Source organism: Malania oleifera, chromosome 10, assembly GCF_029873635.1.
Source record: "Malania oleifera isolate guangnan ecotype guangnan chromosome 10, ASM2987363v1, whole genome shotgun sequence".
NCBI lineage: Eukaryota > Viridiplantae > Streptophyta > Magnoliopsida > Santalales > Ximeniaceae > Malania > Malania oleifera.
The window spans coordinates 17,752,108-17,779,288 of record NC_080426.1 but is presented as its reverse complement, the minus strand read 5'-3'; the positions used below and the strand labels follow the sequence as shown (position 1 = coordinate 17,779,288).

Sequence of the window (27,181 nt, the reverse complement as noted above, 5' to 3'; positions counted from 1 at the left end):
TGTGGGTGTTAGGCCAGTATACCATAGAAGCTTTCCAGTAGTTAGGTAAGGGAAATATGTTATGTTAAGCAAAGTTAGCATGATTTTCAGTATAGTAAATATATTTTTATCTGATTATTGTTCATAGTAGAAATTTACACAGTTTATCAAGTAGGTTAAATATGTTTTAAAAAGTACTGTGTGGCTTGAGAATATAGATAAGGTACAAAAATATGTTTTACAGTATTTTCCTGTGTTATGTTTTACAGAATATACAGACAGTGACTATGTTTTATAATAATTACATAATACCATGATTATATAGTTGATACAAATACAGTTTACAGTATCATGACATATAGTTTTACAATTTATTACAGAAACACCGTTGATATAGATACAATTTTCTACAGCGTCGTGGTTTATACAATTATTACAAAATCATGGTAAAACAGATAGTTGTATATAGAGATGTATTATATAGTATCAAACCCTGTTGGACCATACAGTTTACAGAGCACGGTATCGTAACTACATACAGTTTATAAAGTGCAACCACCTATTTGGATAATACGTGATATAAAGGTCGATCGCATAGGAGGGCTGATAAGACTATGGAGTATATCGATTTATTCCTAGTTGGCCAACCAGGGTAAATCCCGCCTATGGGCTGTACAACCCTATTATGAGGGGTTAAATCATGACACACGGTTATCCACAGGAAAGTTTACAATTATTATTATGTTTATACAGCTTTACAGAAACAAAAAAAATATATATATATATATATATATACACACACAAACACTAGCAGTATTTTGAATAGAAACCTAAAGTACAAAAATGTTAAGCAATAGGTAAAAGATGAAGTTTATATTTCTAGTATTATGCTTTATAGATTCAGTGATACATGACTATACAGTAATAGATTTTCTTAGTATTATAACTCAATTGCTACACACTAGTAATAGTATATTTCATCTTATTGAACTTTGACTCATCCCAGTGTTGAATTATTTTTTAGGTGAGCCAGTTGAACGAGTAGACCAGACTCGCAGATAGAGGGGTCACAATACTGCCCTGTCAGAGAAAGTGAGTATATTTTGGGAGTATTTTTTGTATACCCCTCACCGGTTGAGGATGTTGGGGGAACAGTGATATGTGTATAATTTTGGGAAACATGTTACCACTCTGGTATTGTATTGTATATAATTATATATGTATATGTTTAGTTGATTTCCGCTTTTTGTTGCTTAAGTTAATGATTGAGTTCAATCTAATTTAGTATGAGAGCATGTTAAATATCATAATATAAAAAAAAAAAAAAACCCATTTAAATAGTAGGTCGTTACATCAGGCATGGTCAAATTTTTTTGCCCTAAATAATAAAAACTATATTTGTGGCGTGATTATTAATTAATTTTATTATTATTCACATTTAAAAAATGAAATAAAATACTAATTATCAAAATAAATTAAAAATAAATAAGAAAGTTTACTAATAATTTAATATTAAAGAAAATGTGTAATATCATTGTATATAATGTCGTGGTTATTGTTTTATTATATTATTATATAATATTTAATATTATTATTTAAATTTAATAGTTTAATATTTAATATCATAAATCATAATATTCTAAAATATAAGTGTTGCTACCAAAATTGAATGTTTTACGAGGATTGACCTTCAATTGCGACCATGTGAAAGGAATCAAATAAGAATAGCATAAAGGACCCGGAGTGTATTCCAAGAGATCACTCCGATGCTCAAGTTAGGAATCGATGAAAGTTTAGATTACAATAGTAAGAGAGAATGAATGAAAATGAGATGCTTACATCATCTCAAAGTACCATTTTATAGTGGTGGAGGCATGCTCTCCTTTAATTTCATATTGATGGGTGCACCGTTATGTTAATGAGATGCTATAAATAATTTAAAGATATTTATGGGTGTTAATGAAGATTTTATAACCTTAACATTTTAGTAATATAACTATTGATTTTGGGTATATCAATAGACAAAATAAAATATTAATATTATAATTTAATACATCTAATAATATAATAATAAAATATGTTATCTAAAATACAGTCAAACCATGATAATGGTACATCATTTTAAAATTTATTATATAATTAAATGTAATTATATCATAATAATCATAGATTTATAATATTATTATTAGATATTTAATTAATTATATAAAATTTTATATTTTATAACTATAATAAATTTGACTCGCTTCGATTCTTATTTTGTACATACCCCACACTATAATAAAATATAATTTTGATTTGGTTTCTAATTTTATGTTGAATCAAATGCAAGGGGACAATCTAACAATATATTATAATTTTGATTTTGATTTTCAATGAACAATTTTTTCTAAAAAAAAAGTAGAGAGAAATTAAGATGAAAGAATATTTATTCTCTATTTTATTCATTTTCTCCTATTTTTTTAATCTTTTATTTTTAAAAATTAAAAAAAATTCCGTTTTGACCGTCCGACTGGGATGTGGTAAACCGGCATATTTCACACGCTAGAGACCTCAAATTTGGGTCAATTGTCTCTGCTAACGTGGCGTCAATTAATTGGAAGCTAGACGAACTCAGCCCGCATTAACTCGGGTCCAGCGCCGAGCATTTCACTGTTGTCCGTACGAAGAGCCTCATCGCCGACGGACGAGCGAGAAAGAGGGAGTGAGAGAGGGGACCAGGGGAGTTCGATAATTCATAGATCGGGGAATCACCACCATTCCGTTTTGCTGCGTTGTCGCTCAGGTTTGAATCTCATCCAACTGCACGGATCTGACCTGCTTCAACGGCGGTAATTTTCTGAAAATTTGCCGCAATTTAGGCACGCGAGCTTTGTCTCTTCGATTCTGTTTCAATTCTTAATTTTTTAACGTTGTTATTAGGCATATGGCATTCAGTGTTCTGTCTGAGTATTAATATACCGATTCTGAAATCTCTTTATGTCAAGAGTTATACAGATGAAAGTTATGTAACGGGTTTGATTTACTTCTGTTTTGAATGGCAATTACAAAAATGGGGGTTGGGTTTGAATTTTCGATGATGACGGAGACTAGTCTACGCATACTTTTGAAGAAATTGAAGAAATGTTTGTGAGGTTACTTTATTTTATTTTATTTAAAGCTGAACAGGATTTTGCAGTCCCTTGAATCTCCCAAGGTTTCTTATTATTCGTGATATTTGAATGGAAAATTAAGTTGAAGGGAGTAATTGAATCGAGTCATGGCCTTTATGTTTGAGTAAGGCTGTTAAGAGAGTATAACAGAGTAGTTAATAACCAATTTGACCTTAAAATTCTCAAGATTTCTCCACATATGCGAAGTCGTTAAGCGACTAGGGAAACTGGGATTGGTTGCCCACATTGTGATTTGATGTTTTGAAATCAATGCCAAAAAGTATGGAGTATGGACTATGGAGTTGTTGAAAGCTCATGAGAGCCCATTTTGCGAGAAACCCTCTTGATAGTCTGCTTCTTTCATCGTAAAACAGCTGCAAGGTGCACACAACGTATTAAGATTTTTTAAAACGTCTAATAGCCTTGATTTCAAAACATCAATTTAGAAAAAATCAAAATTTAAACAATGAGAAAAATTGTTAAATATTGAAATATTTAACCTTGATTTCAAATGGAAAAATAAAAACAAAACTTAAAACATAAAATTATCCAAATTGAAACCATAAAATGTGTTCACCGTTTAAAGATTTCGCTTTGATCTGTAGGGAAATGAATCTTAAACTTTTGTAGGAATGATTAGAAGCTAGGATGAAGTGCGGTCTCATTGTTTTGAGATCCCACTCATTTATTCTTTTCAAATATTCTATTTGTGCGTGTGTGTGTGAGAGAGAGAGAGATTAATGACAACCTAATTACAAGCATCATAACTGTCATAAATGGAGGGAGTTACACTAGGAGAGTCTAGACCTGGTGGTAGAAAGGTGGGGTTGGGAATTGGATGTCCTAGGTTCATATAACTGGGAAAAAAAAAAAAGAAGAAAAAACTAGAGTGAGTAGTTATATAAGAATGATAATGTGATAATTTTGAGTCGTAGTTAATTACGAGTGAAAATCTGAAGGTATTAATACATTTTGGTAGTGTTTATCCTTTTATACTTAAACAGACTCTATTAACAGGAGGAGTATTTTATGATATTTTTTTTGAGAGAAGTTCAACGAAAGATTAAACAGACAGACAAAAGGCCTTGCTCTCTCTAAATAATATAGATTATTTCTGACATGGCTTTTAGAATAAGTCACAATATGCTTACTGCTGTTATTAGATATGCTTAGGTTCCTAAAAAGAATGACAGCCCCCCTGGTGGGCGGGTATTTCCCCTCAAAATTCCACCAAAAATCCTTTTTGAACTTTCTGGGTTAAATTATGTAGTACACGTATTAATCTTTGTCTTTGGCTGTTATTTTAGCTTTACCTTATTTTTAGGACCCGCATCTTTTGTCAGGTTACATGCTATTGTGACTTCTCAAGCATCGTTGATCCATATTTTTTTGGCTGCTTTCTTGTTTGTGCAGCACTTTCAACTTCAACTAAATCCTACCTGCATGTAAGTCCACGTCATTATTTCCTCTCAACTGGTCCTTAATTAGTGTGCCTCTTGCACACACGTGTACATATGCCATAAAGTATATTTCAATAATTCAATCCTTTTGTGTGCTTTTCTTTCTGTGTAGCTAGACCATGTTCTGTTATGCATTATGTTTTCTTCTGCTAGTGTTTTAGGGCTCTGTTATTTCTTTTAGGAGCAGTTATATATTGTAAACAGAAAAGAAAATGAAACTGACATGAAGAGATGTCGAGCAAGGAATATTGTTTTCCTTGTTTTCAAAAACAAAAATCCTTCAATAACCAAGGACACTGTTCTTAAAGATTTTCATCATTTTCATTTGAAGAGATGAAATTTGTTGGAAAGTCAATTGAAACCCGAATCTAATAATTTCAACTGTAGAATTTATTTTGCTTTGTTTTCCTTCTTCTGATTAGTTATTTTTGTGCATTACGTTATTCTCTTATTAGAGATAATTGCCACACCTTTAAAATTGACCAACTTTAGTGACTCATTGACAGCTGTTATGGGGACAGAAGAAATTAAGAAAGAAGTATATAACTGGTATTCTGAATTAGCATACGACCATTGGGTGGCACTACCTGTTTCTGGTCCACAACCATCAGCGCGGTACAAGGTTATGTTCTTTCTAGAAATTAACTTTGGTGTAAGGTTATGTTCTTTCTAGAAATTAACTTTGGTGTATGAACTAGCAAAACCATTTCCTCACTAGTATTCTCCACTTTTCTCTACTATTTATTTAGTAGCTAACTGTTTCACTTTATTCTTGTACTGCAGCATGCTGCAGCTGTGGTGGATGAAAAATTATACATTGTTGGTGGGAGTCGTAATGGTCGGCACCTGGCTGACATTCAGGTATTGGACATCTCCATTCAATTTTGCATGTTGAAGTCCTTTCCTTCCATTCCTACAGTGTTGGACTACTTTTGTAGGTCTTTGATCTTAGAAGCATGGCATGGTCTACTCTAAAACTGAACATAAAACTAAATTCTGAGGAAAGCATAGATGGTGTTTTACAGGAAGATATTTCAGCTATCTCAGGTCATGATATGGTACTGTATTAATGTACATTCTTTTGAAAATTTCTTATTGGTAAATTGGCTTGACATGTTTCCAGTGGCCACTTAATAAATTGTTATGTATATTTTTTGGCAGATTATTTGGGGAAATAAGCTATTACTTGTTGGTGGGCATTCAAAAGAACCTTCTAATAATGTAAAAGGTTTGGTTCTGTGAAGCATTTTTGGTACTTTTTCTGATCTTCTTTTGAACCTTACTGCATGTAAATGTATTTTTTGCAGTTTGGTTCATTGATCTAGAAACACACAACTGCGGTGTTATGGAGACCTCAGGAAAAATTCCGGTACCATGCTTGTTGGATAGATAGAGTTTTGGATTTAGTGCTGCTCCAATTTATTTATTTCCTTTTTTCCGCAAATTTTTTAGTTGGTATCCAATCTTGTAGGAGGAAAACTGATTACCTCAGTATACTCATCTTTACTTTCATATTTTCAGGGATTATTACTATTACTGTCTTTTGCTTTACTTTCATATACTTGTTGGGTTCTTTCCAGATAGCTCGTGGGGGACATTCTGTAACTCTAGTTGGGTCTAAACTGATCATGTTTGGTGGAGAAGATAGGAGCAGGCGACTATTGAATGATGTCCATGTCCTTGATCTGGAGACAATGATTTGGGATTTGGTGGAGACAACGTAAATATCTATATTATTATTACGGGCAACTGTTTATGTTTTTTTGTTGGAAAATTTCTGCCTCACATTATTGTGTTTTGATAGGCAGACACCTCCAGCTCCCAGGTTTGATCATACAACTGCAGTGCATGCAGAACGGTACCTTCTAATTTTTGGCGGTTGTTCTCATTCAATATTTTTCAACGATCTTCATGTACTGGACTTGCAGATGGTAAGTGTGTACTGTTTTGGGAAATTTTTTTGAAATTGCAATAAATTTGGGGTATAGGTTGAATGCTCATTTATTTTTTGTTTGTATGGTGAGGGGTGAGTTGCTTTCCATTGAAATAAGAAAGAGTGAATTATTGATTATTAATTAAAATTTAAGGGTCTATAGTCTTGAGATTAAAATATATTTTAAATGATGATCATAATTGTTAAAAAAATGTAATGCCACAAGGTTCCCACTGTAACAACAACAACAACAACAGCAAGCCTTAAGTCCCATTAAGTGGGGTTGGCTACATGGAGCTTTTTCTGCCAATTCACCCAATCAAAGGCATTTTCCTTTGCTAGCTTAAGAACGATTAATTCCTTTGTCACTATCTTTTTTCAGGTTATTTAGGTCTACCCCTGCTCTTTTTAATATTAGAAAATATAAACTCACTCTTCCTCAAAGGTGTGCTGCTTAACATATGTTTTAAATGCTCAGACCATCTAAGCCACCCCTCCCTTATCTTGTCTTTGTCCAGTACTATGCCTAGTTTATTGCGGATATGTTCATTCTTTAGTCTATCTTTTAATGTTAGTTGCCCAACATTCTGATCCATAGAGCATATCTGGTCGTATAGCCGTTTATAGAACTTTTCTTTTAATTTTAATGGTATTCTATTTTCACACAGCACATCTGAGGCACTCCTTCATTTTATCCAACCTGCTTTAACTATGTATTACATTATCTTAAATTTCTCCTTCCGCTTGCATAATAGATCCAAGGTATCGAAATGTACAAGTGCTATTAATTTATTGATTATCAAGGTCAATCTTATCTCCAATATCCCTCCCTACATTATTGAAATTACATTTCATATATTCTGTCTTATTTCTACTTATTCTAAAACCTTTATACTCTTAAGGCTTCTCCAAAGTTCTAACCTAGATTCCACTCCGCCTCTACTTTCAGAAATCAAGACAATATCATCTGCAAACAACATATACCAAGGGATCTCCCTTTGGACATTCATAGTGAATTCATCAATCACTAAAGCAAAAAGATAAGGGCTAAAAGTAGAACCTTGATGTACACTGATTGTGATTTAAAATTCTCTAGACCGTCCTCTTACAGTCCTAATGCTAGTTAGTACTCTACATCAGAGGTATGGGGAGGGCGTGATGTATAGTACCTTAGATTCTTATTTGGAGATGCTGTTCTGCAACCTGATGATGTGGCCTTGAGGGTTTGGGTGTAAATGTGTAACACTCTTTATCATTGGGTCAAGGCTTGCTGTTAATGTGATTTAATTGTATACTTAAATTAGATTCAGGATAATTTGCTTATTTTTTGGAGGTTTTTAAAAAAAAAATTAAATGCATATTCTAATGAACATCATGCGAGCATCCATGGAATTTGATTCTGGTTAATCGGCTTATTTGTTTGGAACTTTAATTCAAAGTCCTGCTTCTGTTTTCAAGGCCGATTATTCTGAAAAAATCATGGTTATGGCTTTTGATAGAGTTTGTGAGCTGAGGTTCCTGGGATTATGGTTTCAATTAACACTAGAATTTTAATTCTACAAGGTAGCTGCTCTTTGATGTTCTCATCTTTGGCTTATTCATTGATGTTGTTTCTGACATCTATTAATTTCAAATCTATATTATGACCGATCCTGTTAAATATGGTGTTACTCGATTCTTGATTTTTTGATGTTCTTATCTTTGGTTTATTCATTGACATTGTTTTGACATCTCTTAATTTCAAATCTGTATTATGACCAAAAACAAGGTGTTATTTGATTCTTGATTTTTTTCTTTTTTTTCATGTGAGGCATTTCTTGTATCTTGCTGGCACTCTATTTATGGTGGCATTTCTTTTGGATTTCTGACAAGGTGATTGATGTCAGATGTTTGGTGATGATGTGATATTGCAGACTTTACCACCATTTGCATGCAGTTTCTTTGAAAAAGAATTTCTTATTGGGGCCTTCCCAGGAGCTTGTCATCCATCCCATTTGTCGCACTGTCTTCTTCTTTGCTTTTGTTTATTTTTAACTTCGATGTTTTCTGCAGTGACTCTTGGTTAGAGTTCCTAAATCTGTTTTCCAGTTCATTTCTCCCAGCCAATTTTTTTTATTTATTCCATTGCAGGGTCCAATTCAGGAAGCTCACTGTATTTCTCCCAAAAGCAGTTTTTTTTTTTTTTTCATAGGTCAATTATCTATTATTTGGGGGAGTTTAGGTGTTTAACTATCTCTGCAGTCATGACTAGTTAATGTGCTGCAATTTTTTTTGTCATTTACTCGTTGGCTATGGCAAATGAAATTATGAACAATTTTCTTGTAATCATACTGGAATGAAATATAGCAAGCCATATCATCTTAGTGGTGAGATTACTGGAGCAGTTCTTTTATTTATTTATTTATTTTTTTGATTTCATCACTCTATCTAGCATGTTGAGATACCAATGGATTGCAGATGGAATGGTCTCAACCACAACTTCAGGGTGATCTGGTGAGCCCCAGGGCAGGTCATGCTGGTGTCACTATTGATGGAAACTGGTATATTGTCGGCGGTGGAGACAATAATCATGGTGTGTAGAAATTTGAGTAGATTTTATTTTGCCATATGATCTGTTTATGCATTTTCTTCACACAGTGATTTCTTTCATGGGAATATTAGTGGATTCTTGTTTGCAGGCACCCCAGAAACCATTGTATTAAATATGTCTAAGCTTGTCTGGTCAGTGTTGACGAGTGTGAAGGAGAGGGATCCGCTATCAAGTGAGGTCATCATTTTGTGCCTCTTTTGAGATTTTTTTTTCCTTTTTTTTTTTTTTTTTGCGTAATTTTCTAGAGATACCAACATTGATGACATTCTAGATTGTTTCAGTTTGAGAAATTGTTTTTAGGTGCTTTCAACAGCACAAATATGTAATATAACTGGCATCAAGTAAGAGTTTTTGAATTTCTCTCAGCTTTTGCTTATAGGACTGAAAATTTTTTACTCTTATCGTAGAATGGGCTTTCAAACCACCATGAAGAATTTTGATAATTCAGAACTTTAAATTTAAAGCCAGATTATCAGTGAATGCTGGAAAGTTGTCTTGTTAGTTCTTGTTCTTCTCTCTCTGTCCCTCTCTCCCCCCCTCCCCCCCAAAAAAAATCTATTGTATTTCAACCTTTTGAATTATTCATCCTGTCATATTCATTATGCATCAATTATCAATTTCTTTCCCATGCAATAGAAATTTAAGACCTTGCAGATACATGGGTTTGACTGTTTAGTAGTCTTGTAATCCATTTCCTCCTATGATCGACTTATTTAGAAAATTGCTTTTACCAATTTAGATATGGGCAGTTTTTCTTTTAAACACAGCTTGGCTGCAGTGGCAGTTGCTTTAAGATCAGGAATCTTTGTGGACAGATAGAAAATTAAGGACTCTTGACAACTCTTCTGCATCTTTGCACAAATGGTCAGAAAGCTGCTAATCACTAAGTTTGATTCTTGTTCTTGCAAAGCATAACTTGTATTTCTTTTTTACATTATTTCGAGCTCAAAATTTTTGTTGGCTGTGTAGGCGTTGGAGTGGTCACTATTGATTTTTTATACCGTGATCTTTATTCTGGATCTTTATTTTAATTATTTTTCTGATTTACTGCACTGTCATTAGACATCAATGTCTAGATGCATACTAGATATATGAATATGTACATAACATATTTTTAAAAACAGGGACTCACTGTTTGCTCAGCATGCATAGACGGAGAGAAGCATTTGGTTGCCTTTGGTGGCTACAATGGGAAATATAATAACGAAGTGTGTACTCTTTACTGTCTTTCTATATTTTCCTTCTAGTTTTTAATTTCTGTTGCATTTGAATAATTTATTGAAACTGATTTATTCTGTTGTTTATTGCATTGTCTTTTGTCTCATTGTTATTGTTTTTTTTTTTTTTGTTGTTTGTTTTTTATTTTTCTTTTTGTCTAGTTTGTGGCTATATTTCATTCTCCCTTTATATGTTGGACATGAATGTGGAATGGAAAGGAATTTTTACTAAGTCATTTATGTTCAATTAGGATGGCCGTAGGGTATGTTTAAGACAGGATGAACCGTGATCTTAACCTGAAAGCATGTAGAAATGGTGATGGAGCGAAATCAGTGGATGCTACAATGTTTATCTCATTATCTTGCACATGATTTTTGTTTAGCAGGCTGTTTAATTCTTTTCTTACAGGCATTGGTTTATTGGTTGTCAATTGTAATATACACTTATACAGAATCTAGGAGAAATTTTATTTGAGCACAGTGAATCACAATTAATGAAAGTTTATAGCTGTGTGGGTGCTAACAGTTAGAATTTCGAATTTAAATCAGATACTGAACAAATTCAAAAAAGAATTAACAGCCAAATTGAAGAATAAAGATAAAATTTTCAGCAACTAAACCATCTGTCTCTTGCGAATGGGTGCATTCCAAGCATTCCAGGGTTAGCTTGGGCCCAAAATTCGAATGGACGCAACCTCATTGGTTTGATGGAAATCCAATCCTAAGTCGAATCATTAAGGAAACAGTTTTGTATGGTTATTCGGTGAGTTATGCCAGGTTTAAAGTCTAGTTTTCTGAAGAAGAAAAAAACAAAAAAAATAACACAAGAAAATGAGTACGAGGTTGAAGTTTTGCAAAAATAAAATAAGATACGAACCTTGAAAACACTAGTATGAAAGTGTCATTCAAGCTAAATATAAGTTGGATTTCTCATTAAAAAATTAGTATCAACTAGCTAACCGGTATATTTGCGTCTCTTTATTATTATTATTATTATTATTAACGTCTGGTACAGGTCAGGTGGGTGGGTTGCACGCTTTTTCCTTTACTGGATCCATATATTTAAGTTTTATATAAATTGAACCCGCCAACCGACTTACGTGTTCTTTGAAGGCATTTCTTGGGTTGGGTTAGGTTGGATTAGATGGGTATTTTGAGCATCCCTACTCACAAATTGAAATTTGCACAACCAAAACCTGGGAAACATCGACACTTTCAGAAGCTTGATGTGTCTGACATGTGTAAGAAATAATTAATTTATTTTTATTTTTGGACATGGTTGAGACACTTCCCCACACAGCAAGGACACCACTGGGACACTTCTTATACCTAAACACCACATTTTGTTGCCTCCTTTAATTCTGACAACAAAATATGAAGGGAAAAAAAAAATTGAGAAGTTGAGAGATCAAGAGTTAAGAGATTCTTTGACATTGGAGTGGTTGGACTTTGGACCCCTAGCACCACTGCGCCAGCTTTAAAGAGCACTTCTGGTCCTTCCACCCTGCAGAATTCCTCCTCTCTCTAATGCTATCGCCAGTTTGCCAGTTTCAGTTAATCTGTGATTCTGTGTTTTTCTTTTAACTTCTTAGCAATGCCCATTGCCACCGTCAGCTATGTCCCTAAGCTGTTTTTTTCATTTTATTTATTTTATTTTACTATTGTGGTCCACCCCTTCCCTGGACCCTGCATACGTGGGAGCTTTGTGCACCGGGCTGCCCTTATTTTATTTTAAAAATTTTAGTTTGGTGTTGTTGTTGTTGGAACAATTGTCAATGATGTAATGTAGTTGATTATTGTATGATATGAATGTAGTTGACGATTTTATAAGTGTAATTTGTAAAATGTGTAATTGATAATTTTGCATGAATGGTGCTTATATTTCATTTGAAATTAAAAATTACCACAATATTTTTTATGTGAAAGGAAAAATATACCTAAGTATATATTTTGTATTAATTTTTTTCAAAATTGTCATACTGCCATGTTAGTATTGTGTTGTATCCAAATCTTGAGTTGGTATTGGTGCTTCCTAAACAATTTTTTTTAAAAAAAAAAAAAAATCTTCAACAAACTGTTGCTACAAAATTTGTTTAAAAAACATAAAAAAAAAAGAAAACAAATTTGAGTACATTAGATACCCTGTGAAGAGTGAAATCACTTTAAACCTCAAAACATGTTCTCCAAGCCAATGTGGGATTAATTAAAGGAAATTTTGAGTCACCTAGTCATCTCACCAACGGACGTATACAATGCTGTGAAGCTAGCGAGCCTTGCAATACAGTATGAGCTCTTGGAATCAAACATTTTCCAAGTGATTAAATTTATTTCTGCTTAGCTAATTAAGCAGAATTAGAAAAAAAATTTAATTCTATTTAGATACCATTCACCGAGAAAGAAATGTAGTTTCTGTTTTGTTTACTTTGGTGTGATTAAAAACATTCCATCTCTTTGCACAAGGAAAGTGGTGAGAAGGGTTGTAGTTGGATTGTGAACGTTAATCCAAATAAGATGTCAAAGGTTACCTTAAGATGGTTTTCCCATGCTAATCTTTTTTTTTTGTATTAGACAGGAAATTGGATTTATTATAATCCCATGGCGGAAAGCGAAGATCGCTCTTTAGCACACATGCACTATTCTCAATTAAAGATTATATATTTTTGCTAAAAAATTGTAAAGATGGTGGACAATTCATTTCTAGCTTCATTCTTATCGAAAAAGGGAAAAAAGTCATTTTTAGCTTCATAGGATTAGTTTATGTCCTTTGCGAAATCACATAGAAAAGCACATAGCATATGTTCTTGTGGATTTGAAGAAATGACAGCATTATGTATACTAATTAGTCTCAAAAGAATCTCTAAACAACTGAAATGTTTGAGAAGTCAGCCGTGCTAAATCAAGGAAAAATCAGATCTTTAAACTTGGTATTACTTCTAAATTCTGAGCTAATGATTTATGTGCCTATGTGTGCTGGGGTTTCTTCAATATGGTGTAAACCCTTCCACAAGCATTCCTGATCGTCTACCTTGAATTCTTATATACACATTTAGAAGGAAATAAAGTGGCTTTGAGAATCAAGGTTTTTGTGATAGTATTATTTTGCTTACTATCAAGGTCTTAGAGTTTTGCGACCCTTACACATGGTTTTGGTATATGATTCGATTTAGAGGGAAGGTTAGTTAACTTGAATGCGACTATGCGATTGTCATGGGGATGGTTTCGGTACGTCAATGTGATGTTGTGGTTGGTCCGAACAGTATTGATAGTGGTGTTTTCCAACCTAAGACGTGTGATCATTAGATCTTTGGTAGTTACTTGTATGTGAATGGGAATACTTCAAGACATGATTTTGGGGGAACACCAGGTGAACGACCTAACTCCCACAGTATTCTATTGGGTACTAAGTTAGCACCTTGAGGAGCGCTTAGGGGCGATCTCTTGAGCTTTGGTTGTTATTTGGTTGGTTAACTACAAAGCGGATTGTTGGTCAGACTTGGAGGACCTTAGAGATGGATCTACCCTTTGAATTGTAAGGTTGGTATGTGTTAATGGTTATTTAGTGTTTTAGCATTATTATTATTATTATTATGTGTTAGGGTTTTGTTAGTAATAAGTGTGAGTTAGTAAGGGTATTATGGTCATTCCTATTGTACTTACATATATTATAAATAGAGGGAGAGACCTATCATTGAGTTTAGGTCTTCCATTTTACCCAATTACTCAACATGGTATCAGAGCATGATTTTTAACTAAACCCCACTCTCCTTAGTCGTTGTTGGAAAACACCATTCCCATGGCTGTCCTTCCTAGATTCACCTCCATCCCATATTATTTCACAAAACCAACCATACACCTATACATAGGAGCCCGGACTACTCATCCCACAAAATCCCATTGCCGGAGGAGCCCCCACGCATTAGCCAAATGCCAATAGGGCTGACCCCATGTGTCATTGGTCGAATTTTTCATACCTTTGTGAAAGGACCACAACTAGCCAGCCTAGCGTTTACCACAATTCACCAATAGAACACTTTCGTTGTCATTCAAACAAATATAAGCGGAAGCAATAAGCAACTTATGAAAGCAACGTAATTCATTATTAACACCTGTGTCTAGAGAGGGAGGCAAGTAGGTTAAACACATTGACAATAGCTAGTGAGTTTTACAAGTTGATGAACACTCACCCTCCCCTAAAGAGCTTTCTATGTTATTCTCACTCTGGCACTAGGAAACATCAATAGGACCAAGGAGTCATACTCCCCTTTTTAGCCTAAGGAAAAATTATCTCTGAAAAATGACCCTATACTAGTATTTACATGATGGAAACCCATTCCAAATGCATGAGACAAGCAGTCACAGGCAAGCATAATGCCTTCAACAAGCTTGGCCTGTGACGCTCCCCCACTTATGCAGTTGATGTCCTTGTACACTTCAACTTTGTCCACGAACGGTAGCATATCTTCCACAAAAGCCTAGCTGATTTCTTCGTCGCCAAGACCTTTCCACTTCACTAAGATTTCCTGCTGCTTTTTCCTTGAGGGTGTGAACTCTCTGTTTGCAAGGATATCTTCAACTTCTTGTTTGTCAGGTTGCATTGTCCTCAATTCTACTCTGGTTTACTGACTTTTGCTTGGATCTTCGGTGTTGGCTTGAATGGCTTGAGATAGCTGACGTGAAACACTGGATGCACTTTCATCCAAGTCTGAAGGTGAAATCTGTAAGAGGCCTTCTCGACTTTGGCCAAGATGGGGACTCTTCCATCATATTTATAAAGTAGTCTCCTATCTCGTCACCGTGGTGACTTGATCTGTTCAGGAATGAGCTTAACAAACGCCAAGTTGCCTACATTGAAGTGCTGCGGTTTTCTCCCATGATCTGTCCACTTCTTCATCTGCTTAGAAGCTTTCTCTAGGTAAGTTTGGGCAATCTCTGCATTTTGTATTCATTCTTTGGTAAAGATGTATGCTCTGGGACTCTTTCCTCTTTACGGTTCGTCCACTATGTGAGGTAATAGCGATTGTTGGCCCGTAACAAGTTCAAAAGGACTCTTTTTGGTTGTTCAACTTTTTTGGATATTGAAACAAAAATAAGCCACATCAAGTAGTTGCAACTAATTCTTCTGGTTGGCGTTGACGAAATGGTGCAAGTACTCGAGTAGCCCATTGTATCACTTTGTCTATCCGTCTATCAGTGGATGATAGCTCGAAGAGATGTCAATCTATGAACCAAGAATTCTGAAAAGTTTTGTTCAGATATTGCCAGTGAATCTTGAGTCTCGGTCACTGACAATAACTTGGGGAACACCCCAATACTTCACAATATTCTTAAAGAATAGTTGTTCGGTCTCCTCTTCTAAACAATACTTCGGTGCGGGTATAAATGTACAGTACTTCGAAAACCTGTTTATAACAAATATAGACCCTGCATCCCGCACTCTGAACAGGTTGGTGATGAAGTCTAGTGAGACACTTTCCCACAGTCTGGATGGTACTGGTAGGGGCTTCAACAGCCCTGCATTCTTCTTTTGCTCCACCTTATCTTGTTGGCAGGTGAAACAAGTCTGGGTATAATCAACCACATTGTTACACATGTGCGGCCAATGATACCTTTGTTGCAATAATGCCAAAATGCGCTGCCATGCTGGATGTTCGACCCACATGGTATCATGACACTCTCTCAGCAGTGACTTCCTCCGATCTTTAGCTCGTGGCACAAAGAGCCGTCTACCATGGGTCATCAACAATCCGTCTTCCATCTAGAACTGATGTGCTTTCCCCTCTTCTGTCAGCTTCATGAGGTTCTGCCCAAATGGATCTTTGGCTAAATTCTCTTTGATGCGCTCTCACATCGTCGTGGCAATGGTATTCACTGTTAAGTGTGTTACCATCTAAAAGGCTGCCAGCTTGGCCTTCCTACTCAGTGCATCAACAACTCGGTTCAAGCTCCCCGCCTTGTGCTCAAATGAGAAATCAAATTCTATCAATAATTCTTGCCACTGGCCTTGCTTGGGTGTCAACTTCGGCTATGTGAAGAAGCGGCTAACGCCTAAGTTATCCGTTTTCACCACAAGCCTTTACTCAAGTAAGTATTTTCGCCACACTTGGAGACAACGTATCACCGCTGGCATCTCCTTCTCCTAAGTTGTGTACTTCCGTTCCGCTTCACTAAGCTTACGACTCGTACACAACAGGATGTCCCTCCTATACCAAGGCCCTTGCAAGGGCGTAGTCCGATGCATCTCTTTGTACCTCAAAGGGTTTCATGACGTCCAAAAGAGCAAGTATTGGATCTCTCATCATGGCATCTTTCAAGTCATCAAAGGCTCCCTGACACTTCTCTGTCCAGTTCCACCCCTGACCCTTCTTCAGTAGTTTTGTCAAAAGAGCAGTTCTCCTTGAGTACCCCTTTACGAACTTCCTGCAATAGTTAACAAGGCCAAGAATGGAATGCAACTCCTTAATTGTTGTTGTAATCTTCCATTCTTGAATAGCTCTTACCTTCTCCATATCCATCCTGATATGACCTTGTTCAATCACATGACCAAGAAATTTAATGCTCTTCTAAGCGAAAGAGCACTTCTCTTTCTATCCATCCAACACAATTTGGATGGTCGTAGGCACCACCAGCTCTCGGCCTACTTCTTCCTTTACCACCACCTTGGTGAGATACATCTGTTCACCCCTTCTCAATCCCTTTTTGAGTTGCATGGCTGAAAGGAACTTCTCATCGTCTCCTTTCCTTGCAATGACTTGCACCATGTGAGGGTGAGCTCCCATCAGACATAAGGAACTAGCAAAAGGCATTGACATTGCCTCAGTCTCCCTCAGGAATTCTATTCCATTTTTCTGTATGATTAACCTACCAGAGCGTGCGGTGTTCACCCTGCCTACCCTTTGGCGTTTGGCCTGACACCCTGCCTATCCCTCTTGAGTGCTTGGTATGGCACCTTGCCTAACCTCTTAAGCGCTTGATGTAAACCAGCACCCTTTCTCCTTAAGATTAACTTACAAGAGCATGCATCGTTCACCATGCCCTACCTTTTGGTGCTTGGCGTGACACCCTGCCTACTCCTCTTGGGCACTTGGCGTAAACCATTACCCTTTCTTCGCAGTGTTAACTTACTAGGTCGTGCAGCGTTCAACAACTCCATTATCGAACTTTGTTGATCTCTTTGCGATTCGTCCAATTATTCAACACGTTCCCTCAATTGGACCCACTTTGTTGGCTAACGACTCAGTTTGTGCTTCTAGCACATTAATTTTTTGGGAATCGATCAGCATGTTCACTTACCAAAGCTTTACCAATCCCACGACGAGGGCAAATGAATTCATGTAGCAACTAACCGAGCTCTAATACCAAGTGTCACGATCCGAATATTTCATAAATTTGTGAAAGGACTTTGTGGCGCTAGCTAAAGCCCTCTTGTTTAACTAGCCAACCTAGCGTTTACCACAATCCACCAATAGAACACTTACGTTGTCATTCAAACAAATATAAGTGGAAGCAATAAGCAACTTATAAAAGCAATGACACTTCAGCAGTAAACGTTGAATTAACGTAATTCATTATTAACACCTCTGTTAACAATGTGTGTCTAGAGAGGGAGGCAAGTAGGCTAAACATGTTGACAATAGTTAGTGAGTTTTACAAGTTGATGAATATTCACCCTCCCCTAAAGAGCTTTCAATGCTATTCTCACTCTGACACTAGGAAACATCAATATGACCGAGGAGTCAAACTCCCCTTTTTAGCCTAGTGAAAAACTATCTCTGAAAAATAACCCTACGCTAGTATTTACATGATTAGACCCATCCCAAAAGCACGTGACAAGCAGTCACAGGCAAGCATAATGCCCTAAACAAGCTCGGCTTGTGACGCGCCGGCGCGTGAGTGAATTCGGGCCACCTGTTTCTTTTTTTCCTCTGCCATGCTCTGATTCCTTCTCTAGACTATATTATCAAGCTGTTAGGTCAGTTTTTTGCTAAAAAATTCAACCTCTTTCGACCATGCACTTGCGGTATTCCGTTAATGTTTGTTCAAGGCTTGTGAAGGCTTCTTTGTGACTTTTTTTGGAGTTGTGGCAGCCTTCATATATTCAGTTGTAAGGCTGTGGCAGTGCTATATACGTCGGTGAGTTGTTCACCTCGTCCGTGGCAGTGCGGCACCCAAGGAATGGTTTTTTGATGCTTTAGTGAAGCATTTTATCAATTGTTAATGAGTTTATTGGGTCTGAAACAGTGGGATTTTGTGTTTTTGATTCACTATTCTATTTCCTTCCATATACTGAAATATCAAGCTATTGGGCATGTGTTTGTGCTGCAAGATCCAATCTTTGTTGTGGCAATGCACTCATGATAATTCATTAGTTGTTATTGGTGTTAGTAGTGGTCATTGGTGACCTTCTTGGGGCAGTGGCAGTTTAGAGTTTTTTTTTTCTTTGTGAGGCTGTGGCAGTGTTGCTTTCTTGGGGCTGCATGTGAGGTTGGTGATTTGTTCGTTGGGGGTTCACCCCTCTAATTGTTCCAGTGCTGAGTGTTGTTTTCTTGGGGCTGTGTGTGAGTTTCTTGGTGCTATGGCAACCTTGTACTGATTTATTTGTGGCTTGTTCATCGGGGTCACCTTGTTTGTGGTTGTTCCAATTGTTCCAGCAAGTAATCTAATGATCATTGGTCTGAGTATGTGAATGTTGGGATGGCGTTTGCACATTGCAAAAGTATATTTCCTTCGTTAGTCACTTGTTTGAGTGAACTGCGTACTATGACTATATTAGAAGAGGAGTATTCCAGGTTTCTACAGTATCAATTGTCTCAACAAGCATCGTATCACACTACTTCTTTGCCTAGAAAGGTAATCCTACAGTTTGCATGTCATTTGGTATCCTTCCTACTAGTCCTTGGATTATAGATTCTACGGTCACTGACCATATAATTGGTGCAACTAACTTCTTTTCTGATCTCCAATATCCTAAAAATCTCCCTCAAGTTACCCTTGCTGATGAGTTGACTATTTCTATTAAGGGGATAGGAATAGTAAATCCCAATCCTTCTATCTCTCTTTCTTCTGCTTCATATATTCCTAAATCTCTTTTCAATTTTATGTCAGTTAGTAAGCTGACAAAGTCACTAAATTGTTCTATCACATTCCTTCCTAATTTTGTGGTCATCTAGGACCTGACGAGAAAGACAATTGGCACAGGACGTGAGGCTCGTAGACTTTACTACTTTGAGTTGCCTTCTCCACCTATTGCCTGCCCAATTGCAGCTACACCACTTCAAATCCATTGTCGTCTTGGTCATCCGTCCTTGGACAAGTTGAAACAGCTAGTTCCTACATTGAGTTTTTTGTCTAATCTTGAGTGTGAGTCCTGTCTATTGGGCAAGCATCATCATGTTCCTTTTGCTCCCCGGGTCGACAAATTGGTGGTTAGTCCTTTCATGCTTGTCCATTCTGATATTTGGGGTCCTAGTTGTGCGACATCAAAGTTGGGGTTTCAGTACTTTGTTACATTTGTTGATGACTACTCTAGGATGACTTGGTTATATTTAATGAAAGATCGTTTCGAGTTTTTGATATCTTTTGTGCTTTCTGTTCCCAAATAAAGACTCAATTTGACATGCTAGTCAAGACACTTCGTAGTGATAATGCTAAGGAGTACTTTAGTACCCAATTCAGTCCTTATATTACTAACTCTAGTATGATCCATCAGTCCTTTTGTGCCCACACTCCACAACAAAAATGGAGTTATAGAGTGGAAAAACAGACATATTCTTGAAGTCACTTATACTCTATTGTATCAAATGAATGTCCCCAAAGTCTTTTGGAGTGATGTTGTGCTCATATCTTGCTCCCTCATCAATAAAATGCCATCCTATGTCCTTGGTGGTAAAATTTCATATTCAGTGATCTTTCTTAAGGCTCCTTTGTTCCTTCCTCCTCATATATTGGGTTGTGTGTCCTTTGTCCATAAGTTATCTTCAGGAATGGATAAGTTGGATCCTCGTTGCTATCAAATGTATTTTTCTAGGCTATTCCAATACTCAAAAGGGATATCAATATTATAGTCCTAGTTTACATCGATTCTTTGTCTTTGTTGATATCACATTTTTTGAGTCTACACCATACTACTCTGATTCATTGAGTTTTGTTGATCTTGATGAGTCCCTTCCTCTACCTTGCCTTCCAGATCCAAACCTAGTATCTATGCCCAATCCTCCTGCATCTTCATCTAGTTTGAGTTCCTCTCGTTGCTTGAATCATCCCAATTTGCAGGTATGCACACAACTCAAGGGGGAAGTGCCTCCTCTAGCTTCTAGTATTGTGCCTCTAGTTCCCTCGTTGGATGAACTTATTTCTCGTGATGTTGATCCTCCAATAGTTGTTCGAAAAGGTAAACACACTTGTACCCAACATCCAATCTCTAATTTTGTTTGTTATGATTTTTGTTAGTACTTCGTCTTCTGTTGCTCTTCCAAGATCTATTTTTGAAGCCCTATCCCATTCTGGGTGGAAGACGACAATGGTTGAAGAGATGTTTGCACTACATGATGATGATACTTGGGATTTGGTACCTCTTCCTCCTAATAAGTCTGTGGTTGGTTGTCGCTGGGTGTACAATGTGAAAGTCAATCCTGATGGTTCTGTGGATTGTCTAAAGGTTTGCCTTGTTGCTAAGGGGTATACTCAAGTGTATGGTTTGGATTATTCAGACACATTCTCCCGGGTTCCTAAACTTGCCTTAGTACATTTGTTCATTTCTTTAGCCACCACTTGTCATTGGCCTCTACATCAGTTAGATGTGAAGAATGCTTTCCTGCATGGTGATCTTCATGAGGAGCTATATATGGAGCAACCCCTTGGGTTTGTTGCTCAGGGGGAGTCAGGCTTAGTATGTCAGCTCAAGAAGTCATTGTATGGATTAAAACTATCTCCAAGAGCATGGTTTGGTTGTTCTAGTGTTGTAGTACTGATTTACTAGATTCTTGTAATTTTTGTTTTTGATTTGTTTACCCCATGTGCACTCCTTGTGTATTTGGTGTTCATTTTTTATATCAATAAACTTATTACTTATATAAAAAAAAAATGTTGTTGTACTTGAGTTTGGCCTTCATCGATATGCAGTAGATCACTCTGTATTTTATTGTCGTACTCCATTGGACGGTATTTTGCTTATTGTATATGTGGATGACATTGTGATCATTGGTGATGATGATTGTGACATCTAGGACCTAAATATTTTTCTACAAAGTAAGTTTCAGACCAAAGACTGGGGGACCATTGAAGTACTTATTGGGTATAGAAGTATCGAGATCTCGTACCGAAACTATCTTGTCACAGAGGAAGTATGTTCTTGATCTTTTAGATGAGACGAGGCTATTGGGATCCAAACCTGTTGACACACCCATGGATCCCAATAGTAAGGTGCTAGATATGGGTGATTTGTTGCCTAACCCAGGTTGGTACCGGAGACTTGTTGGAAAGTTGAATTATCTCACAGTCACTTGACTAGATATATCCTTCGCAACAAGTGTTGTGAGTTAGTTTCTCGATTCCTCAAAAACAAGTCACTAGGATGCACTAATTCACATTTTGAGATATCTCAAAATGTGCACTAGGGAGAGGTCTCTTATATCAAGATCAGGGTCACGCTCATATTCAAGGGTATACAGATGCAGATTGGGGTGGATCATCATCCGATCAAAGATCCACAATTAGGTATTGTATCTTTGTCGGTAGTAATTTGGTGTCTTGGAAAAGTAAGAAACAAATTGTGGTTGCCAGGTTGAATGATGAGTCAGACTATAGGGTTATGGTGCACACTACATGTGACCTTGTTTGGCTTAAGAAAAAGTTGAAAGAACTAGGTTTTCCACATTCTCAGCTTATGGAGTTGATGTGTGATAATCGAGCTACTATTCTTATTGCCTCCAACTCTATCTTCCATGAGCGGACAAAGCACATTGAAGTTGATTGCCACTTATTCGAGAGAAACTTGTACAAAAGCTCATTACAATCACTCATGTGAAGTCTGAGTTTCAACTTGCTGATTATTCACTAAAGCCTTAGGAGGTGCTCGTGTGAAATTCATTTGTAACAAGCTTCATATGATATAAATGCTCTAGCTTGAGGGGGAGTGGGAATGGTTATTTAGTCTTTTAGCATTATTATTATAATGTGTTAAGAGTTTTGTTAATAATAAATGTGAGTTAGTAAGGGTATTATGGTCATTCCTATTGTACTTACATATATTATAAATAGAGGGAGAGACCTATCATTGAGTTTAGTTCTTCCATTTTACCCAATTACTCAATAGTATGGAACCTTGAGGTTGTTTTAATCCTCAAGAGATGGTATAACACAAAGCATTAGAATTGGATTATGAGGACAATCTTGATTGGAATGGATTCTTGTGGTGGTTAGTCCTTGGACTGAATCGAGATAAGTTTCAATTGGTTTTAGAACAACTTCGGCTTCAGGAAGTGGTTTACCTTCTTGAATTAGTGGGTGAATGCTCTTTTGCACTAAGAGTTTGGGTTTGAGAGATAAGGTTGTAAATACGTATCCATCTCGAGGATTTGTGAGCTTGAGTTCTAAGAAGGGTGTTGCCATCTTTAGAATTATTGGAAGACTGGTAGGCGGTAAATTTACGGTTTAGCTATGTTCTTGGATGCGAGTAGCCATGGGTTGTATATAAGATATGAGTGTGGTTGTCAGAGGAATCTACATTCGGTTTTGGATATGAGTTTGGGTTGAAGACCCTATGTTCAGAGATGTGTTCCATGAGCGTCTTCGGATTAGATTGGGATCAAGTCTACAGGGGGATTTGAGACAAGTTTGACTACCATGAAGAGTTTTAGGTTGTGGTTGACTAGAAGCCTCCTACGTTGGGTTCCTGCAAGTGTTACCAAAAATTAGTTTGTGTATGTTCATTAACGAATATGTTGATAAGTTGGAGTGGGGTAAGATGGTAGGGTCTTAGAGCTTTGCAACCCTGACACATGGTTTTGGTATATGATTTCAATTTGGAGGGAAGTTCAGTTAACCTAGATGCGACTATGCGGTTGTCACAAGGATGGTTTCGGTATGTCATGATGACGTTGTGGTTGGTCTAGATAGTAACGATGGTGATGTTCTTGAACCTAAGATGTATGATCATTAGATCCTTTGTAATTACTCGTATGTGAATGGTAATACTTTGAAGATATGATTTTAGAAGAACACCAGGTGAGTGGCCTACCTCCCCCGATATCTTATTGACTACTAAGTAAGCATCCTGAGGAGCACTCAGGGGTGAACTATGACATCCTTGAGGGGTGCCCAAGGACCCTTTGTGTGTGTGGAATTGGGAGCCCTATGGCCATGGACGATCAATTTGAAAATGAGATCGTGTGATGCCCTTAGCTCGGAGGTTTGGGTGTTTGCCCTTCTTGGCTGTCTGCTATTCGGTTGAACGGTGTCATCCAAGACCCCTTTTGTGCTATGGGGATGAGAGTTACCCTCAAGACTAGTGGAATATAAGTTTATTTCCCTTGCCATTCGAATTTGGGTTCCTCTGTGACACCTTAGTTGGTTCAAGGGCTGTTGAGCCGTGAGACTTGACTACTGGGTTAGACATTTGAGTGTTTCCTCAAATGAGGATGAGTACAGTCGGACTTGGTGTAGTCTTGCTACTGCATGGGCATGACTCCTTGACGCTTTGGGCTGATCTTGGCAAGGGTGGTTCTTTTGGCCCCTAGGATCTCCAGATCTGTGACACTTATCCTAGTTCTCTTAATGTTGAGCAATAAAGGATAAATTCTTATTTGTAAGAAAAATAATATGTCTGAGGAAGGGTTGTTGTCTGTTTTCGAGCAAAAGAATAAGAATCAACACTATACTGTGGTTTTGCCCCTATTGGAGCTAATAGTGTCAAACTATCAATACAGAAGGACAATATTTCCTGCTTAACTTGAAACATCTAAATTGATAGTACACGATGAGGAGCTGAGAGACTGCAGGAGACTGAGGAAGCATATTCTTGGAAATCTGTATAAGAGAGCTGATATGGATGGCATCTACTGATGACACTTGGCTGTGTACGTTGTCCAAACTAATCGCGTTTTAAACATCCTTGGTTTTTATAAGGTTGTTAAACCACTAGCTACACCTCCAGGCTGCATTGACTGAATTTACCATGGAGTCATTCTTATTTTTGTCACCTCTAATGAGATGAATTTGGAAATCTGTTAAAATTTTTTTTTTTTTATAACAATATCAAATTTGCATTCGTTATTGACAAATGTCAATGGAGCTTGTAGCCTGCTGGAGAGTAGCTTCAAAATTGTGGTTTTTGTGTGTGTGTGTGTGTGTTCTCTCTTTTTCCTTTGATTACCCAAAAGGGGAAGCTTGTACCCCATCTCCTATAAATTCATTCCAACCGAACCCATGAAAATCCTGTGGTCAAGACAGCTGAATAGTTTCTCTTGGTTGCATGGCTTTCTGACGTTAGTAAGGTGGTGCTCTTGCATTGCCATTGTAGTGGCTAATTTTGTTAGCAGTGAAAAGGGGGAGATGGAGAGCAAATTTTGAGTTGCTCCTTCAGTATGGATTCTGCAGTGGAAATATTTATTTGTGAAGGTTTACAAAACAATAAACCGGGCAAAATTGTTACTTGAAAAATGCCAGTTTATGTAAATATTGATGAACAAAGTTAGTTAATGCAGCTATGAAAAGCCTTGCAATAAATTTCTCACTGCATCTTTTGAGTCACTCAGAAATATTCTCATGCCAAATAACACTGTTTTCAAAGGCACGACTGTTCTGGCCAAATTGTCTGGAGTCTGGTCATCTGTTTCTTTGTTGATGTAATGCTGTCTTGAGGACTGGAGTGAGCTGGACTAGACCTATCCTTATGATTTTCTTTGTATAAGTGGTACTCCTATCTTTAAAAACTACAAATTATAATTTATTGTTGTTTCTTCCTTTTATCACTTGAGGAAAATGTTACATAAGTCAGACTTTTGATAACTTGGCATGGAGGGATAAGAAGTGGGAAATTATTGCAAAAAAGGAGCATAATATATATTTTTTTCTTAGTTGCTCAAATCATCATGCAACACTTTTTTTTAAATGCTTCCTACTGTCAGATTCTTTATATTCCTGATAAGCTACAGGTAAGATCATCTTTATATAACTTGTTTTATTTGTGTATCATTGAAATGTTGTTGTATTGGATGTTGGATTCTCATGCTTTGCAGTACCTGATGTTTATTTTTATTGTACAGATTATCATCCTTTTTATGATGCTTGGTTTGTTTATCATTTTATTTATTCTCTCCAATGGCCCATGCCCTGCCCTTAAATTCTAGGTATTTGTTATGAGACCCAAACTGAGAGACTCGTCACGTCCCAGGATCTTTCAATCTCCAGCAGCAGCGGCTGCTGCAGCATCTGTTACTGCTGCATATGCTTTAACCAAACATGCTCAGTTGGATTTCATCTCGAAGGAAGATTCCGCTGCTGCAGCATCTGTTACTGCTGCATATGCTTTAACCAAGCATGCTCAGTTGGATTTCATCTCAAAGGAAGATTCCAATGTTAGTGGAATTGAAAACAACAGTGCTCAATCTCGACAGGATTTGTCAGCTGAAATCTGTTTGGTGAACAAAGAAAACAAGGAATTGGAATCAGCAGTTGCTGAAGCCAGGGCAGAAAATTCCGTGCTCAAGGGAAAGATTGATGAGACCAACGTTACATTTTCTGAGTTGTCGAAGGTATGGTCCTCAAGATTTTTTTTTTCTTTTTTTTTTTTGGCTAGAGCTCATTCTGATCAATTAGTTTTAGAGGTTTTTGTCTGCTTGCCTGTACTAAAGTTGTCATCCATTTTACCAATATCCTTCAGGAACTTCATTCAGTCCAAGGGCAACTTGTAGCTGAGAGATCAAGATGCTCTAAACTGGAGGTTTCCCTATTGCTATTTTTATTTTATTATTATTTTGATTTTGCTTTAATCTTGTCTTCCTTTCAGTTGGGATTTGGTTAAAATTCTATACCTAGTGTGTTGGCTGCCAAATGTCTATCAACCCATTTTTGTTCATCGATAGAAAGGCCACTATTTAGTGCTGGTCCCAGCGATTATGGTGATCTGGATGTGTTCAAACCCATCATTGCTTTTTCATGAGCTTGTCATTATTTAGATTCAAACCATGCATTCATAGACTCACTCTTTACAGCCCAAGTCTCTTTGCCTTGCTGCAAGATGCGGCCTTCTTTTTTTTTGTTCATCAATATGTTAAAGTTACAGTTAAACCATTTTTCCTGGTATGAAACAGCTGAATGTTATGATTATGGTGACATCCAGGCACAAATCGCAGAAGTACAGAAATTGCTGGAATCATTGCCATCCATAGAGAATGAGGTTCAAACACTTCGGAGTCAGAAATCTGCACTTGAAAAGAATCTGGAGCTAGCAGCTGTCCAGAGGCAAAGTTCTGGTGGCGTTTGGCGGTGGATATCTGGGGGAACAAGTGACCCATGAAACTGGCAAAGTTAGTTCCTCAAAATTAAAGTGTTGTGGGCAGCCATAGCTATCTTGCTTTTAACGGGGATGCTACTGTGAGTTCAAGAAGATGTAGCAGCCGAGGCAAGGGCCTTTGTTATGTTTGTAGTGTTTGCACTTACTGGGGTGGGGGGGGGGGGGGGGGGGGGGGGGGGGGTGACGTACGTTTTGTAATTGTTGAATTTTGACCATCGAAAAACTTTTTCAAGGATGTAAAAGAAAATGAGGTACAAGAATTATCTCTGTACAAGTTGAGTTGCCAGGCTTTTTATTGTGGTACCATTACAGACAGGTGTGCGGGTAATTGTTTGTTGAT

The 27,181-nt window shown here is 37.0% G+C and overlaps 1 protein-coding gene across 6 annotated transcripts; it reads left to right on the top strand.

The window, feature by feature from the left end:
• Window positions 1-2,573: 2,573 nt before the first annotated feature.
• LOC131165453 (acyl-CoA-binding domain-containing protein 4) lies at window positions 2,574-27,156 on the top strand. Of its 6 annotated transcripts, none has more exons than XM_058123297.1 (15): window positions 2,574-2,810; window positions 4,545-4,576; window positions 5,098-5,213; window positions 5,375-5,452; window positions 5,530-5,649; window positions 5,753-5,819; window positions 5,899-5,960; window positions 6,172-6,311; window positions 6,396-6,522; window positions 8,982-9,096; window positions 9,203-9,291; window positions 10,239-10,322; window positions 25,676-26,080; window positions 26,209-26,268; window positions 26,668-27,155. In XM_058123297.1, the coding sequence occupies exons 3-15, from the start codon at window positions 5,103-5,105 to the stop codon at window positions 26,842-26,844; spliced, it is 1,635 nt and encodes a 544-aa protein (XP_057979280.1). In that variant the 5' UTR covers window positions 2,574-2,810; window positions 4,545-4,576; window positions 5,098-5,102; the 3' UTR covers window positions 26,845-27,155. The 6 variants fall into 6 exon arrangements, with proteins under 6 accessions (XP_057979280.1, XP_057979278.1, XP_057979276.1 ...); XM_058123295.1 differs by having other exon boundaries at window positions 2,588-2,764; window positions 4,475-4,576; XM_058123293.1 differs by having other exon boundaries at window positions 2,588-2,810; window positions 4,475-4,576.
• The last annotated feature ends 25 nt before the right edge of the window (window positions 27,157-27,181 follow it).